Here is a 17,498-nt window from a genome sequence, read left to right on the forward strand (position 1 = left end):
TAAATGGAGAGGGCTTTTCTTCTCGCGCTCATTTCTTTGTACAGCATCCGGTCGCACGTCAGAAAAAATCACTGTCATCGGCTTGGTGGTGGCTTTGCATTGTTAAAGTTGGATTCTCACCGTGCTGCGTTTCATCTGTTTCTTTCATCGTATTATTTCTATATTTCACAGTGTACAATATAACTGTAATTGTACGTGACTTTTTAAAAAACACCCACACATCGATCTGTACTTGGTCTATAATGGGAAATTCATTGTTTTAGAGTGCCACTGCCGCTGCAACAATCAAAGCTGATGTTCCTAAAGTTGATCCTGCTAAAGTGTCAAAGCCTGCTGCAGCAGCCACAGCTGCGGCTGGAAATGTGTCTGTGAAGGGGAAGACAGAGGAGGCTAAATCTACACAGTCTAAGGTAGATGATCCTGGAACCAACAGTGGTGGAGGCTGTTTTTTTTTTTTACCTCTGTATTTACTGTCTGTACAGTATGAGAGATTAGAGGAAGTGATTTGTTGATTATTCTGATTTTACTCTCTGTCTCTCCTGTCTGTATTGGACTGACTGGTCTAACACTGTGCTCAAGAGATGCCTTCAGGGGCAGGAGAGCTTTTTCGTTTGTGTGTCATCCTTTAATGAAACTGTGTATTTCTGAAATGTTGAGGCTGCATGCAAGAAATTAAGAAATGTCACATTTTATTCTCCTCCTTGTGCAATATTATCATGAGAAATAGGGAGGTTTCAACTTGTAAACATTCAACAGATCGCATTCAATTAGTGTGCTCTTCAGCAGCATGTTTACCAAGATTACACCCAATAAGAATTACGGCATTTTCATAGTGCTTGTTTTCAGTCAAAGCTTTTTGGATCATTGGTTATAAAGCACTTTCAGGTTTCCTAACTAGTTGTATACCCATGCACAAGTCCATGCTAAAGAGTTTAGTGTGCTCCTTATAAGCCATGTAATGCATGTAGTGGAGGCCGGCGTATTGACTCAGCTGGTCTGGGTTGCAGGTGCAGGTGGAGGTTCCCCGCCCAGGGGCCAAAGGAGCCAAACAGGTAAAGTAGCATCACCATGTCCGCCATACTGAGGTTGTATGGGTTCAGTTTGAAAAGCATGGTAGTGTGTTGCTCCAGTGTGCTGAGATGTGTTGCATGTGCAGGCGCCTGCAGTGGACCCATTTGACGCCCTGGCCGACTTCCTACCACCATCTGAACCTCTCGCCCCAGAGCCTGTTTACACTGGGCCAGAGGTCAAAGAGGTACAGCCACAGTGTGTATGCGTGTGTGTATACACATATTGTGCCTCTGCCTGTATGCTCCAAGTTGAGCTGATACACAATTGTATTGAGCCTCAGCATGGATCAGGTGTGTAACAGTGTGTGTTGCATGTATCACAGCATGGCATCACCTCCAAAAAGGGACAAAAGTGTGGAGAAAGAGACGAGACACTGCCTCCAGGCTACAGATTTGAAGATATGGTCAGTTAACAGTTTCTTCCCAATCTCCTCCTCTTCATCGCTTCCTCTGCCTCACTTCTTAGCTTTGTCACACTGCTAGTGGAGTGTTTTAGCTTGTAGTGTGTGTTTTTCAGATAACAAAGGGTTTTCTGTCCCTATGTGCTGCCTCCAGTGTCTAGCTGCACCAGAATATTGACTTAGCTGTTGTTAAGATGCCAGAATTATGTGAATGTATCTTATGCTGTTACTGTATAGAAGCTAACAACAGGAACACGATCAAGGTCAAGGTACACTTTATTGTCCCAGGAGGGAAATTCTGTATGCATCTGAAATGCATGTTTCCGAAAACAGAAATACGGCCAAATGATAGAACGCTCTGTATGACCTACTTAAAATAGTAAAATAAAATAAAATAGTTGCAAGATAAGGTCACTGACATTGAAATTGTTAAATTTGTGTAAAAAGAACATTCGCAGTTGCATATCAATATCAGTGTTCAATATCTTGCCCACAGCTATATGAATTCTTATACAGCTCGAAATATGTATGAAGTTCATGATATTTGCAGGATAACTATAAGGCATTTATATGGAGGTGAATTCAATGGGCCTCATTCACGAAACGATCAGATTTGATCTTAAAGTGTACTTACGAAAGTTTCCACGAACGTTTCTGCATTCATCATCAGATACAACTAGGATGTGCAAAAATCAAGTCTGCGCATGTTTGAATCCTATGTTGGTTTTTTGTAGGCATGTTTCTTAAGAACAAAAGTAAGAAAAATTTAAGAAAAGTTTTGTGAATGAGGCCCATTGTTTCAGTGTGTTTTTTTTTTTCAATAAATCTAAAATGAATGTATGTGTTTTCTAGCCTCCGGCTTCTGCAGATGTCAAACCCAAGGATGTTCCTGTAAGTGAAACACAGAAACAAAACATTCACAAAGCCAGTCGTTTACTGTAGTCACACCCTCCTTTATTCAGACAGTTCAGAGACATACCTGCTCTCTGTGCTCTTTTGCTTACTTCTGCACACGCACAAGCACACACACACACACACACACACACACACACACACACACAGAAGTTCTATGATCTTCTGGTTCCTCTAGAGTGGGGAATGTTGCATTGCATGGTGGGGTGTTGTCTGAGCAAACAACAGAGGACCTACCTTCTCTGTTTGAACCCGTTGGCGCTTGTCCTCCCCAACCCAGTCTCACACACGTATATGTGCGCACAACCACACACACACAAATGAGATACAGCTCTGACACAGTCACATATCCACCCATACATACTTATACTATTTACTCACACTCAACACACCCACATTTGCATCACAGCCTACTCCCACTTTGCCTTCTTGTCTTGCAAGAGGCTTCCTTGGTTCTTAATATGGTGATCTGTTTCCACCTAGGTATTTCTTCCAGTGTGAGTTTTTTATTAACACATTGGATGTTTAGCATACCTTCTACATCAAAGCAGTATAATGTTCCAAATGTTTCTTTTCAGGGAGTTTATTTGTGATTTTTGGTTTTATGGAATGTAATGGGTGTGTCAGTACTTTTCCTTCACTGTTAGTGCACGCGGTCTGGTTTGTATTATTTTATCCTGGCGTATGCCTTTGCCTTGGTCTGCTATGCCCTCTAGTGGAAGATTACATGGCAGTTATGGAGTGGGTTCCCTTTATCTCTGTGTTTAGGTCATAATTTAGGATAATCATTTTCTAAATCAAGTGGCAAAGATTATTTTAGTGTGAAGAAGTTTTGGGGGAAAGCAGACTCTGGTGTGTTTCATTTCTGGTTATTTGTGTTGGTGATGCACACTCTGTTTGTTTGTCCATCTCAGAAACCAATGAGCACAGACGAAGCCCTGGATTCTCTCTCATTTGGCTTCATGAGTTCCACTGTCCCAGCTGCACCCAAGAAACAAGAGGTTAGAGTCAAGAAACTTAGCATTGGACTTTAAAAACTTATGGCATGTAGCACACAGCTGCCAGTCCATCCCCTGCAGTGTTTGTCATAATCAGAATTCCCAGTTTGACATGAACACAAAATGGAAAATGGTGGCCCATCATATCTAACCCTTGTTGTACTGCATTGGTCTTTTAGGTGCTCTTCAAATTGTCCTGCATGGAATTGTGAGCACAGTTTGGTGCTGTGCTTCTAGACTTAACAAATTTCCTCTTGTTGTCCTGTTATATGGTCAGAAAGTGGACAGTGTTGACAACGTCAGTGCCTCATCTGCTGGCTTCTCTAACTTTGCTCCACCTCCCCCTGGTTCTCTGAAGGTACAGTACATTTTCAAGTCTCTGAGATATCATTATAGTGACATGGTTTCTACACATAACACATACTGATAGATGTAAAATAGATGTAATAACTAGTTATAGCATTAGAAAGACTGGTTATTACCAAGTAATATACAAGTTAAAAAGTGTGTTTACCAGTAATTATATTAGAAAAGTGGAACTACCACACACTTTTGAAAACTTAGAAAGGTGCTGGAGGTGAAAGATAAACTTGTTGAAAAAGGAAGAAAGCGTATGCGCACTATCTCCACTGATTTATCTTCCACTTGGTGTGGATTCATGCTCTAACGAACGTCTTTGACGGAAAGCTTAGCAATTTTGTCAAAAACAAGACAAAGCGTCTAACAGCCCCGTGATGTTGAATGTTGTGGAAGTGTCAGGTCTCCCGATTGAGATTCTGTAGTCTAAGTCTCTGCAGCACACTTTCACCCACGTGACCATAACATGGTGAACAGAGCAACCAACCGAATGACTGACATTGCAGTCCTAAAAATGTGAAATTTGCAGTGGAGATAATGCACAGAAGCTTTCTTCCTTTTTGAACTAGTTTATCCTTCACCTCCAACACCTTTCTAAGTTTTCAGAAGTGTACCGTACTTCCATAATTACTGGTAAAGCCTTTTTTTTTTACTTATATATTACTCAGTAATTATCAGTCATAATGCTGTAACTAGATATTACATCTATTTTACTTGGCTATTTACTTAGTTATTTCCTGTCATAATTGTGTAATTAATGGCCTGTAATTTAAAGGATTACCAAACAAACTTCCACTGACATAGTGTTGACATTTGACAATCGAATGTTGTCTCTGTTGCCTGTTGTAGAAACAAGACACTGCAGTTGCCTCTGTTGCTGTGTGTCCCGCTCCTCCTGCTGATAAGAAAGCCAAGATGGAGAAAGTTGCTGATGATTTCTCTCTGAAGCCTGGACTTCCCTCTGCTCCTCCCAAGGTACAGCAAGCTTTGTCCAGCTGTAGGTGGACACATATCCTTGATTATTGAATTATTATAGCATGACAACTGAAGTTTCATTCCAAAAGGAGATATACATGATTTGTAAAAAGTGACACTACTCTTACAAAGTGATTGCTGGAATTAACACAAACATCATTACAGAAAACATTCATATTGTTAGCTACTTTACAGCTATTTCCTATGAGGATAGATTAATCTAAATATCAACTGGTAAATGTCTTGTGAATATCGTTTTCTGGAGTTCAACCCTTTACTTAATATCAATAAGCATGGATGTATCACTCATGTAAAGTAATCTAATGTCATCTCTGTTGTAGAAAGCTGAAGCCACTGCAGTTCCCCATGTTGCTGTGTGTCCCGCTCCTCCTGCTGATAAGAAAGCCAAGGTGGAGAAAGCTGCTGCTGATCTCTCTCTGAAGGCTGGACTGGACACCAAGCCCAAGACTGATAATGTGAGACACAGGAGCTGGAGTTTGGATATATTCACAATTGTCTTGTGTGTTTCTTTCTCTCTTCTTCTCCTTCCTCTTTTGCCAGGATGCTGCCTCACTTTTGCTCCTCTTAAACTGAGAGAGAGCCATTTTATTTGAGTAGTTAAACAGTACAAAAGCAGTACAAACAGTACAAAAAAATAAATTTCCTCTCCCTCTGTTTTCTCCTCAGGGTGACTCCATGTCTCTGGATGCCCTCGGTGCTCTTGGCGACACCCTGGCAGCCCCAGAACCAGCACCTGAACCCCCCAAACTCAGACCTGAGGACATCGTCTCGGTACGGGACGCAAACACACAGCCACACTGTCCTGTTCTCACAGCCTTTGCTGACTTTGCATCCTGCGGAGTGGAGACACACTGCAAGGTTTAGACTAGATTTAGCACCTATTTGGCTGTCCTATGCAGATTTAGGGATCAACAAAGAAATGCTCCGTCATCGTGTTTCTCTCTGCACCCTGATCTCTAAAATTTGGTTTTGACTGCACCTTTGGTGCGTAATTAATTCAAGAAATCTTTCAGTGTGCATTCAGCATTTATGGTTACATGCATGGAGCTCACAGCTCTCAGCTTCCTATAATCAGTTGGTTGTAGAAGGGCTTCTGCGTTGGCACATTAGTTGCATTTGCCTTTCAACTCTTCAACATTAAAGATACTTTGCTTCTAAAAGACACATCAATGTTTGGCTTCATCTACAATATTAAGTTGCCTTATCATGCGGTGTGCTGCATTTGTGTGTATTTGTTCATGTGTATTGATATATATGTTTTATGTGTGCGTGTAGGAGGGCAAACTGAAGGACGAGAAGGGTGTGCTTGTGGGAGAGAAGGAGAGCAGTATTCCTCCAGAGTACAGGTTTAATAAGGACAAACTCAAAGACCTGCCTGCTCCTAAACCTGAGGTGAGACGAGTAGCAATTCAGTTTAAGACTTGGGGTCGTACATTTGGTTGTGTTTCTAGCTCTTAAATTACAGTAGGTCACATGTGCTATGGCCATTCAAATGATATCAATATAAAATGACAGATACTATATCAGTATTTATGCAATATAGATACTATTATCAATAACTGTGTGATATTAATGTGTCTCCCTGTGTCTCCCAGCCCACCATGGGAACTGGTGAGGCTCTGGACATCCTGTCTGGAGACTTTGTGTCCTCCTCAGCAGCTCCTGCTGTCCAGGCTCCTGTTGTCACTCCCTCAGCTCCTCCTGCACAGGTACTGCATGGAACTGAAACAATACAATGTGATGCACAGATGTCTCACTGTGGTAGATGATAAAAGTGATACAAAAGCAGCAGTGACGGTAATATTCTATATTATTGTCCGCTGCTTTTTACCTTTTTCCTACATGCCTAGACGCTTTCTGTACACGTTTGTCCTTCTGTAGACCTGTTAATGTGAATACCAGCACATTCGTTACATATTGCATATATATACTATGCTGGATATACTATATATATATATATATATATATATATATATATATATATATTATTTTTTTTTTAATTTTATTTTTAATTTTATTTATTTATTTATTTATTTATTTTTATATAATTTCCACTTATTTCATGCTGTATATATTTCACATACTTATTTGTCTCACTATGTTCTACTGCTACTACCGCGGCTATTTTGCACTCCCTCTTAATGTTCTAATCCATATTTTTCTCAAGGCTGTTTGTGTTAATTACCACATTAGTAGTTTCTGCTTATGTCACCTTAATGACAAGAATGCACTATTACTGAAAGCTGCTCTCTGTTTCCCAGCCCAAGGTAGAGGACTTGTCAGCTCTGGATTTACTCGCTGGAGATTTCGTGGCTCCAACTAAGGCTTCTGCTGTCCAGGCACCCGTCCCTCCTACCAAGAAGACACCAGAGGTAAACTTGTTGGTGTGTGTGTATGTTTGTGTGTGTGTGTGCAAGCAAGTGTGTTATCACTTCTGTCATTCAATAGTGTGCATGCTTACTTAGTTCAGCAGAATAAATGGAACTATTCGAGTTTGTATTCTCTGTGTCCTACATCTTTTTTCTAGTATGTGTCTCATTGTACAGTGTGTCCCTGTGTGTCTGTAGATTGCTGTCTGTCCCATGCCCAAACCCAGCCCGACTGATGTCATCACTGCCAAAAAACCACAAGCAAAACCCACTACTGATGAGGTAACTGTGAGGATACAAAGCTTGTGCTTTCAGATTCACAGTGAAAGATTGAGGAACAAACTAATTTATTTATACTTTTATGCTTTTTCTATGTATTAGTTTACCCCCTCTTGCCTTCTCTCTCCTTCTCCTTCTTCCTTCCTCACTTTCACTCTTCTTAAAGACTTAAAGACTTAGCTTCAGTCGAGTATCTAAACTATTACAGCTGGATTACAAGTTTCCTCTCCCTCTGTTTTCTCCTCAGGGTGACTCCATGTCTCTGGATGCCCTCGGTGCTCTTGGCGACACCCTGGCAGCCCCAGAACCAGCACCTGAACCCCCCAAACTCAGACCTGAGGACATCGTCTCGGTACGGGATGCAAACATACACTCATGCTGTTGACGGACTAAAAGACACTTCGTTCTTTGGCTTCATCTACAATATTAAGTTGCTTTATCATGTGGTGTGCTATATTTGTGGACAGTGTGTTGTTTGGAGACGCTCATGATGATAATAAGTTATTGTCACTGTAACACCAATACTCCAAATTTGCATTTTAAGGGATATTACAATGTGTGCTGTCTCAAAGTAGATGCTTCTGTAAATATTCAGCAGTATATAAATGATATGTTGCTACGTTTCTGTGCAAGAAAAATACAAAGAGGCCTCCTGTACGATTCATAGAAGAGCATCATGCTGGCTCTCTTCACATGCCCTTCCATTTTATTTGCTAAGGCATGCATTTGTGTGTGTTTGTTCATGTGTTTTGATATATACAGTATATGTTTTATGTGTCTGTGTAGGAGGCCAAACTGAAGGACGAGAAGGGTGTGCTTGTGGGAGAGAAGGAGAGCAGTATCCCTCCAGAGTACAGGTTTAATAAGGACAAACTCAAAGACCTGCCTGCTCCTAAACCTGAGGTGAGACTGCTACCAAGCCTCAGTGTCAGGCCTGCTATAGGCCCCTTTTACATGAATGTAAAATACAGAGGTGGAGTATTCATTGATATAAGCTGTGTTTTAGTATCAGAGCAAATACTTTGTGATCAAGGTGTAGGCAGCTGAAGACTGCAGTTTTGTTCTTTAATTTATTCTTGTAGCTTTTTGTCTCCATTGTAAAAGCCCCTTTCCGCACTGGTAAATTTAGACAAATACATGTCAAAATGTGGCATGTTGCAGAACAGTGATTAAGGTTGAATGATTGATGGCATAGTTTGATCGACTGGGCACCTAGATTTTCACTATAAGACCACAAAAATATCTCATACCTTATTTTTGTTGATTTAGCAAAGATTCAATATCACAAAATTGTTTGCCATGAATTTTCAATCATAATTCCTTATTGTTATCCCCTCCCCCTCCCCCCAGCCCACCATGGGAACTGGTGAGGCTCTGGACATCCTGTCTGGAGACTTTGTGTCCTCCTCAGCAGCTCCTGCTGTCCAGGCTCCTGTCGTCACTCCCTCAGCTCCTCCTGCACAGGTACTGCATGGAACTGAACAATACAGTGTGATGCACAGATGTCTCACTGTGGTAGATGATAAAAGCAATAGTAATATTCTGGTTATTCTGATGTTAAGGTGTTTAGAAACCTATAAGGCTTTTATTTTGATTCCTACTCACTGTTTTTCTTCTCTGTCTTCCTCCCTCAGTCTTCTGCAGACTTTGCCCTAGATGCTTTGGCGGGAGACTTTGTTGCCCCCGCTGTTGCTCCTGCAGTGAAGTCTGCTGCTTCAGTCCCCACAAAAACCTCCCTCAAGGTACACACACACACACACACACACACACACAGCTGAAGTATTTTCAACTACTTCCACTGTCTACAATACTGTCTACAGTTAAGTCTTAACTTCCGTGTGTGTGTGTGTGTGTGTGTGTGTGTGTGTGTGTGTGTGTGTGAGCAGCCGGCAGGAACAGACGATGCCCTAGAGGCTCTGTCGGACACCCTGATGGACATCACTCCTGCCCCTGAACCCACCCCGATGCCTGTCAAAGACATTGTCAAGGTAGCCCTTTGCTATAAGAGGATAGTTTCATATAGGATAAGAAGAAGAAAGAGAGGAGATAACATGTTCAGCTTCAGCTTTCAGCCCCCAGCCTCAGTGTGTGTGGTTATATGGTTGTTGCAGGAGAAAAAGGTCGTTGAAGAGAGGCTGATTAAGATGGGAGAGAGGGACGACTCGCTGCCACCAGAGTATCGACCCACTGAGGAAGATCGCAAGGTAGACTGACATCTGCACCTTTACATGATGAATACGGTCTGTGCTTCTCTGTTGCAACACAGTTGACTGGTACAGATCACTCACTGACCTTTACTACAAGGCTTTGTTGTTCTGTTGTTTCCGGTGTTTCACATAACAGACTGCTGTTTCACATCTCACATCGCTCCACAGTGAAGAAGTCACAGTGAAGACGACGTTACTCTTTGGTTACTGCAGTCAGTCCTGCTCAACTATTTTTTGGTGGAAGCTTGTAAATTACTTTAGCTAATAAAATCATATTCAGTTAATATTTTGAATCAAATTATCAATGTCTATAACAAGTAGCCGTGTAATAAGCAGGGGTCTTGATTCACACTTTCGGGCCTTATTTTGCCATAATAAGTGGCTCACTGTACATTATCCCCTTACAGGTGAACTGTGTTACAAAATACTGTTTGAACCTGTGCATTTGAATGTTTACTTGGGCATGCTTGTTTATACAGTACAAAGTTGCTTTACTGTATATCTAATATATGTCAATTATATTTTAAGGCAATGGCAGAAGCCAAGGCCAAAGCAGCTAAAGCACCCAAGAAGGTGAGACAAGAGAGAACAGAAGACCACAGTAAAATAAAATGAGTCTAAAGCCATCCCATACCTATAATATGCAGTCAGAATTTGATTGGCATCCGGTTTTTCTCTCGCTCTCACTCTCTCTCCTCTGTAGAAGTCTATGGATGATACAGCGGCCTTGGACCTGCTGTCCAGTGACTTCTCTGCTGCTCCCAAGCCTGCTGCACCAGCCGCATCATGTGCAGCCACAACACAGCTGGTCCCTCCTGTACTGGACTCAGAGCCGCTGAAGGTAGAGGAATGGCTCTTCAATAGTTAAATACTAGAAACAACATTCACCCTTAAAATGGGAAGTGTGTTTTCCTTGGATTTTCTGTTGATGAAGTTTGAGTGTCTGTAGGTGGCACTCTTATGTCCAGCATGAATACCTGAATGCATTATGAGCTGGTGACGTTTGACAGGTTTGTTTACAGGTCAGTTAACTGTTGTGTTTCCATCCCAGCCAATGGCAGGTCCTGTCCTGGACTCCCTGGCCGGCTCCCTGCTCCCAGACCACCCAGAGTTCAAACCTAAGGGAGACAAGCCAAAGGTAAAAGGAAAATCTGTGCAGGATTAGAACATAAGCGGATCCTCTCAATCAACACTTGGTAAAAGTGTTGCATAGCGCCCTCTGTGGTGCCATAGGCTCATGACGAGGATCTATGTGTGGAAATCCCCTCTAGCTGTGATCACCCTGGAGTTGTCCACCCTAACCAAGGTGTCGACTTTGTTACAGGGCAAGAGCAAGTCAAAGTCAAAGTCCAAAGTAAGCAAATGACATGCTGCATGGAGACTTAAATCAAACTGAATATGCGCTGTTATGAACAAATTCATTCGCTTATAATTAAGCCAAAGTCCAACCTTCTCTCTCAGGAGCCCGTCTGCTCCTGCCTGCACACCGCTTCATGTCATGTGCTGTCGCCGCTTCGCTTACTGTTTATTTTCCCAAATCCATTGAGTGCCCTTCATTAAAATCTATATCTCTTTTGCAAAAGTGCTCCTTGTACTTCCTTTTATTTTTGTAACTGTGACCTCGTGTTTCAGAAACACCATGCGGAGGATCCGTCTGCCATTGACCAGCTCTCTGGTCAGCTAAGCTCAGACGTCGTGCCAACATCCACAAAGAAGGGAGGCAAGAGCTAGACCGCTTGGTAAGATTTATTTCCGTTCTTTCGCACAAGTGATAAAAATACGTTTTTAACTGATAAATGATGTGGCACACTTCCAAGCCTCTCCACTGACTGCTGCGTGTGTGATGTGTTGCAGGGTCTCGGTGCAATTCCTCCTCCCAGCCACAGGGAAGCGTTACTGAGGGAGCTGCTCTCTGGATGATGAATCTATTTTTCTAAACGGTCGAGAATGTATACTGGATGAAAGACAAACCTATTGATACCCATAACACATGCTGACACACACACACACACACACACACACACACACACACACACACACACACACACACACACACACAGAGCTCTGTGTGCAGATTTGGTTTCACACATAGCTGAGGATCCAGAGCTTTTGCTTCCTGTCCTTTGAGAAAATAAAAGGAAAGAATTGTTAAAACAAGAGAGAACGAAGATAGAGTGAGTGATGAACAGATAAAGACAAGAGTGTAAAAGTTTGTTGTATTTGTTCGAGGTTGCCGGTTGGTGTGTGGAGTGTGTTGAGGGATGTAAGGCGTTGCCCGTCAGTCCTGCCTGCGCACGTCAGCTGACGGTTTCTGTTTTTCCGACGATACAGCGGCTGTCAGCTGGCATGGGAGCAGCATGGAGTGGGTGTATAGGATCGGGATGTTTGTGCAATCTTCATGTACACAGAGAAGCCAAGTTTTCTATTGTTCTGTGGTCAGATGCCATTACGACACTAGTGTACAGCTTAGTTTGCTTATATTGATGACAACACTTAGTTTACAATATTAAAAAAAACTTAAAAGGATTTACAGGATGTGGTCTGCTTGATTCTGTATCTGAGAGCTTCTTGCAAAATGCTGTTTACTTTCTGTAGAGCAATATCTATCAAGAGAAGGGTCTTTTGTATGTATTAGGCCTTGTAGAAAAAAGCATTTAGGTTTCCAAAAGTGCACTTACAAGTGAACCTCGGTGGTTACAAGCTCTGTGAACCGCCTTGTATACTGTAAAAAAAATAATTTTGCTCTTTATACGACAACACTGTATAATTTACACAGTCCCACAGGGCAATCACTTTCAGCTGTAAAGTCAAAATCAATATAGCTTTCTTTCCCAAGATTTTTTTTTTTTTTTTAAAGGATTTGTTCGGGTGTGAGTCGAAAGATAAGAGATATTTTAGATGTGGGAATGCTAATTAAATAAAAAAACATCTGAAAATTAGAAATGTGTAGTTGCTGTATTTAAAGTCTGGCTTCTATTTGTGCCTAAAAGAAGGGAAGACAAATCTACTCTCAACACGGATGAGATGATAATTTGTCAAAAAATCCTAACATGAAATGCCAAAATACTGTATGGATAAATGCTGTACATATATGTACTGCAGAAAAAAAATGAACACAGCGTTTGGTTTCTCGAAGGTACAGGGGAATTGCAGTGTATTGTGCATATATTAAAATGAAAGGGAAAAAAATCTCCTATGTATTTTTCTCTCTACTCCTGACTTGGTGGTTTTTCACTCTGCATAGCTGTAGAAGCCCACTTCCTTTTGACTCTGGGGGGCTTAGAGCTGAGTGGCAAATGTCTTCTGCTCAAACTCTAAACATCTAAATTATATTTTTATGCCAGGGCCTTGAATGAGTGATGGGAATGCAAATGAGTGGGTTTGATGTGTGTAAAAAAAACAAGAAGAAGAAGAAATATAAATAAAGGTCAAATACAAATCATTTTAGTCTTACAAGAGAGATTGCTTGTCTGAGCTGTATTATCTTTATTTACAATATCTCAAGAGACAAATCTGCAGACAGTGTGGGTTCATTCCAAAATGCTGTACATTCATTTTTAAAAGAAAAAAAAACAATTACTTTATATTTGTTACTCAATATTTAAAAACCATAGATTCTTGCATCTTCAAAAATGTTATTCAATTGAAAAAAAAAAAAAAAATTCTCAGGTTAGCTAAATATTACCTCAATATTTCATAATAACTTTCACTTTCATGCCAGCCATCATGTTATCAGAGTAAATGTATTATTTTTTAAAATGGTGAATATACACACAAGACTAGAAGCAAACTAAATAATAACAAAAAGTTTAAAAGTGTGAGTGAGGCGGCACTATGTCGACAGCATGTAAAGAGAGAGAAATAGGCCCTTAAAAATAAAGATGCTATGAATAAATGAAAAGGTTAAAATGCGTACAAAAGTAAAAAGGCTTTTATCCAAATTTTACATCAACTTTCCTTTACATTCTGGAAATTAACATAAAACAGAGTGCTGTATTTTAATATGCTCACAGAGTGTCCAGAAGTAAACAGATTTTCAATTACTAAATGTATTATTAACATTTATGGGGATATTGTGTAAATATATATTTTGCATATTACATTATCTAATCATACGATTAACACATAATGCTCCAGTGTTTTAGGCTGTTTTCAAAACTTTTCAAAACCGGAACACACTTGTGTGAAGACCTTCACAAGTATTTGATGCATTACATTTTTAAACCAAAAATGTTTTGTTTATGTTTATATCATATCTAAATAATGAGAACTTAATTTGGGGGCAAATATGCTACATTAAGTTAATGGACTTGCCACCAGTAATCTGTAAATGTGATGGTTCAATGTTCATTAATTGATGATATATATTTAATTCAGTAATATCAATAATTTTATAATCTTCTAATACAACATCATTAATAAATCAACACCAAGACTCCGCTTGAAAGGAAAGGGTTATTAGAAAGTCACTGAATGTGTACCAGTTAGATCAGACATTTCTGTTAGCCATCGCTTGTTTTCCTGGAGCTGTCGTGCGCGGTCTGCATGAGAGAGCAAACAACTAGTTTAATAAAACAGTATTTCAGTGAGTCAGTTCAGTGAACATGAAGGGAATAGGAAATACAATATTACACTTCATCCATGGCTGGTTTATGTCTGTAAAACACTGAAATCAAATGACAGTAAAGTTACCTTCTTTTGTAATGGTGTGGACATTTGCGTGTCCTTATCCCTGCAGCAAATCAACAGTGTTACCAAAAATATTTTAAACAGTTTAAACTATGAAAAGCAGGAGATAGAGATTGGGAAATTGTGGGAAAAATAATAGAATATGGTTCCAAATATTAAGAACTGGCCAGAGATTTTAATAGGCCAAAGTAGAGTGAATTAGATCTTTAAGGGTTTGACATACAGTGGCCTACATGAAGGCTGTCTTTAGGCTCGGATGAAGTATGGGGGAAGTTAGACTTACGATTGCAGTAGCAGATGGTGACGATGAGGAGCAGAAGAAGAAGGCCACAGCTACCAGCCAGTGGGCCCAATATGATGGGATTGCACAACATGGAAGGATTCTTCTCCGCTGCAAAACATGCTGTAGTGTTAATTTCAAATCTGTGGTAATCATATTCACATTTTACCTTGCATCAATGGTAAATATTCAGTTGATAAGGACTCAATTCAATTCAATTCAATTCAATTCAATTCAATTCAATTCAATTCAATTCAATTCAATTCAATTCAAATAAGCTTTATTGGCATTAAAGACAACAGTATCTGTTGCCAAAGCAAAACAGTGATAATCAAGAAAAAGTAGCAATAATAACAACAAAGATAATTGAACAATAGAAAGTTGCAATTATTCAATCACACACAAAGGAAAAAATGGAAAATATTTAGGTCAGTTCTCCTTTCTCAGGTTTTCACAGCTTGTTCTATAAACAGCAGCTAGTGTGGCACACTCACGTTTTTCTCCAAGGATATAAAGACTCGCTGAGCCTATATAAGATTGTGATTTATAATTACAGAGCCACATAGGAACAACTGCTGTGTTAATACTCTCTAATGTACAGTAAGTATCTACCTTGCTTGTTTTTGCTGGTACAAACACACGGCTTGGTAGATGTGGAGGGATTCGGCTTGGTGGTGGCGGCTGGTGGTGCTTCTGTTGCCATTTTTAATGTTTCTAAAGGAAGAGGAAAGATAAAATAATTAATGCAAATTATTATTGAAAAGCATTTATCAGACTCATCATTATACAACAGATTCGAGTTTATGGTGTATCAGCGTGCTCACCTCCAACAAGTCGTGTTACTTCACCAAAAAACAGTTTGTTTCTGGCAAGTGATGCACAACAGTAGATGCCACTGTCACGGATTTTGTTGAATGATTTCAACACTAAGATATTTTGTGATATCTTTGATCCATTGAAGGTGGATTCGTAGGAGGATGAAGACACCTTTAAAAAGCCGTTGCTGAAAGATGCAATGAATTCCATCTCTTTATTGTCCACCACTCGAAACCAGACAATAAGAGTGACTTTCTCTGGTGGCACACATTTGATTTGGACAGGCATCTGCTCTTTGGTGACCTGTGCCCCTGTACTATCTCCAGAAGCAATGTCTAAAAAGATCAGAAAGTGAATATCATTTGTAAAGTTGTGATTAAAATACATGTTTTATTGACATTTCACCTGACTTACTGCAGGTGCCCAAAAGCAATAAGCCAAATAATACTTTGCAGCTGCTACAAGGCACAGAATAGATTAACTTACTTTGATATAAAAGCAGAATGACAAGTGTCTGAATCGTCTTTTGGTCCATTTTAATCTTGGAGATGCCGTTAGCTGCTAAACTACTCTTTCTGGTGTTTGTAAGAGCCTGCTACAAGATAATTCAGTGAGATATCTAACCACGCCCCAGCTGTAACCTTCTTCTCTACAATATCAAATGGGATCATTGCAGCTGAGTTGCAGAGAACTCGTGCACCTTGCTGGTCTGCAACATGTTTGAAGTGGAGCCCACCTATCTACGCATCATCTCGCTGCCTCTGGTTTGCAGCATCGAACTACATGACTTCATCCAGAAGCTGCTGGCACACGATGCAGCCATCTACAGTATGTAGGCTGAAAAGGCGTGGATGAACTGAGGGGATTTAAAACTCCACAGAGGGCCGCTGTGGCATAACATCTCTATAGCAGCCCCCCTTCACCCAGCACTCAAACACAACTGCAAACTGTTCCTCCCTGCACAAATCAGATGTTGAATTCATGAAGACATGTATTATAGTCTAAAGAGAATAAACAAGTAGGAATTTCAGGAGATTCATGTGTTCATAATGGTCTGATTGTTGTTGTTTTATTCATCATTAGGCCTATACACTTCATAATCAGCAGGGTGGTATTGTGAGTAGGAAGACGTCCTCAGCCACAGGAGCTGAGTTAAAGCCCCCATGTTGACAAGCCTCCGCCCTGCTGAGGTGTCCTTGAGCCAGACACTGAATCCCTACCAGCTGCAGGTGCTGATCCGTATCTGATCCTGACCTCTGACCTCCCTGTGGAGGGGGAAGAGAAAAGAGAATTTCCCTACAGGGATCAAATATGTGTCACACTAATATTTCAATGATGATCATCAGCATCAACCAAAGCAAAACTGTTGAAATCCCACTGTATAGGCCTCTAAAATACAGCAGAGAAGAGTAGAGATGGTCATTAATATTAAAGTGCATTCCAAACGGGCAATGAAGTCAACAGACAGCAAATGAAAAAGACAACAACATATAATGCACAGAACAGTGCATGTAAATAGGTGCAATAAATAAGGTTTCCAGTGTAGAACTGAGTCATCAATAATTATGCAAATAATGTAAATAATGCTAGTGCTAAGAATAAGATTACCAGAATAATAATAATAGCAAATTATACATAAAACAAAATAACAAATCTCACCCAGAAGATAAAAAAAAAAATCTGTTTTTAATTTTATTACATAATGGTGTTGCAAATATCTCATATATTTTGATAATTATATGTGCATTGCTCATTCAAAATCATGGGCTATGCTGAGAACTTCCGTGAGGAAATGAGGTTGTTGCAGCAGTAAAAGTAATCGAAGTCAGTAGAGGAAAAAGTAGACAAGTAGAGTATAAGCAGTATATAATAAAGCAATATAACAATTCTAAGCAATAAAGGACAGTAAAAGACTATAAAACAATAAAACAATAAAATAGAATGTAAACATAATGCGCATGTGCATTGAATTCACATCAACAGTCTGCAGAGGGGCATAAATGCACATGAAGTGTTGTAGCTTCCAGACTAGTGCGGTAAAGAGACTATGCCCATATCATAGATATCTCAGAATGGGTTCTCAGTAGAGTCTTATCACAGATGAATTCCAATTATGTTGATTAT

At 40.1% G+C, this 17,498-nt stretch overlaps 2 protein-coding genes across 14 annotated transcripts in view; one reads left to right on the top strand and one right to left on the bottom strand.

The window, feature by feature from the left end:
- The window catches only part of cast (calpastatin), a 36,657-nt gene extending 25,073 nt beyond the window's left edge, over positions 1 to 11,584 (top strand). For 7 of the 13 annotated variants that reach the window (XM_071516529.1, XM_071516537.1, XM_071516536.1 and 4 more), the window contains 26 exons: positions 264 to 410; positions 1,008 to 1,052; positions 1,157 to 1,255; positions 1,394 to 1,474; positions 2,324 to 2,362; positions 3,298 to 3,384; positions 3,659 to 3,739; positions 4,588 to 4,713; positions 5,055 to 5,189; positions 5,401 to 5,505; positions 6,010 to 6,126; positions 6,330 to 6,443; positions 6,996 to 7,106; positions 7,302 to 7,385; positions 7,630 to 7,734; positions 8,169 to 8,285; positions 8,733 to 8,846; positions 9,017 to 9,124; positions 9,269 to 9,370; positions 9,494 to 9,586; positions 10,118 to 10,162; positions 10,293 to 10,430; positions 10,641 to 10,727; positions 10,914 to 10,943; positions 11,222 to 11,328; positions 11,444 to 11,584. In XM_071516529.1, coding sequence (XP_071372630.1) covers positions 264 to 410; positions 1,008 to 1,052; positions 1,157 to 1,255; positions 1,394 to 1,474; positions 2,324 to 2,362; positions 3,298 to 3,384; positions 3,659 to 3,739; positions 4,588 to 4,713; positions 5,055 to 5,189; positions 5,401 to 5,505; positions 6,010 to 6,126; positions 6,330 to 6,443; positions 6,996 to 7,106; positions 7,302 to 7,385; positions 7,630 to 7,734; positions 8,169 to 8,285; positions 8,733 to 8,846; positions 9,017 to 9,124; positions 9,269 to 9,370; positions 9,494 to 9,586; positions 10,118 to 10,162; positions 10,293 to 10,430; positions 10,641 to 10,727; positions 10,914 to 10,943; positions 11,222 to 11,320 — 2,409 coding nt within the window. In that variant the 3' untranslated portion in view covers positions 11,321 to 11,328; positions 11,444 to 11,584. The remainder of the gene's footprint in view (positions 1 to 263; positions 411 to 1,007; positions 1,053 to 1,156; positions 1,256 to 1,393; positions 1,475 to 2,323; positions 2,363 to 3,297; positions 3,385 to 3,658; positions 3,740 to 4,587; positions 4,714 to 5,054; positions 5,190 to 5,400; positions 5,506 to 6,009; positions 6,127 to 6,329; positions 6,444 to 6,995; positions 7,107 to 7,301; positions 7,386 to 7,629; positions 7,735 to 8,168; positions 8,286 to 8,732; positions 8,847 to 9,016; positions 9,125 to 9,268; positions 9,371 to 9,493; positions 9,587 to 10,117; positions 10,163 to 10,292; positions 10,431 to 10,640; positions 10,728 to 10,913; positions 10,944 to 11,221; positions 11,329 to 11,443) is intronic. The other 6 variants (XM_071516539.1, XM_071516542.1, XM_071516541.1 and 3 more) reach the window with 3 other exon arrangements.
- A 1,505-nt stretch (positions 11,585 to 13,089) lies between these two features.
- Positions 13,090 to 16,064, bottom strand: cd8a (CD8a molecule). Its single transcript, XM_071516543.1, has 6 exons — positions 15,861 to 16,064; positions 15,383 to 15,709; positions 15,171 to 15,272; positions 14,562 to 14,669; positions 14,282 to 14,321; positions 13,090 to 14,130 (listed from the first exon to the last, which is right to left on the bottom strand). Exons 1-6 carry the CDS (start codon positions 15,907 to 15,909, stop codon positions 14,079 to 14,081), a joined length of 678 nt encoding a protein of 225 aa, XP_071372644.1. The 5' UTR covers positions 15,910 to 16,064; the 3' UTR covers positions 13,090 to 14,078.
- Positions 16,065 to 17,498: the final 1,434 nt, after the last annotated feature.

This window comes from Centroberyx affinis, unplaced genomic scaffold (genome assembly GCF_046629955.1).
Source record: "Centroberyx affinis isolate AG114_WGS23_722 - 3 ecotype Tasmania unplaced genomic scaffold, CSIRO-AGI_Caff_v1 ptg000409l_1, whole genome shotgun sequence".
NCBI classification, from domain to species: Eukaryota; Metazoa; Chordata; class Actinopteri; order Beryciformes; family Berycidae; genus Centroberyx; species Centroberyx affinis.

Excerpts from the sequence above, each read along its gene's own strand:
- cd8a (XM_071516543.1), bottom strand. The coding sequence starts at position 15,909 with ATGGACCAAAAGACGATTCAGACACTTGTCATTCTGCTTTTATATCAA. Across the intron at positions 14,670-15,170 it reads TACCAGCAAAAACAAGCAAG|CGGAGAAGAATCCTTCCATG; the intron begins GTAGATACTTAC and ends CATGTTTTGCAG. Across the intron at positions 14,131-14,281 it reads CCACACCATTACAAAAGAAG|ACCGCGCACGACAGCTCCAG; the intron begins GTAACTTTACTG and ends TCTCTCATGCAG.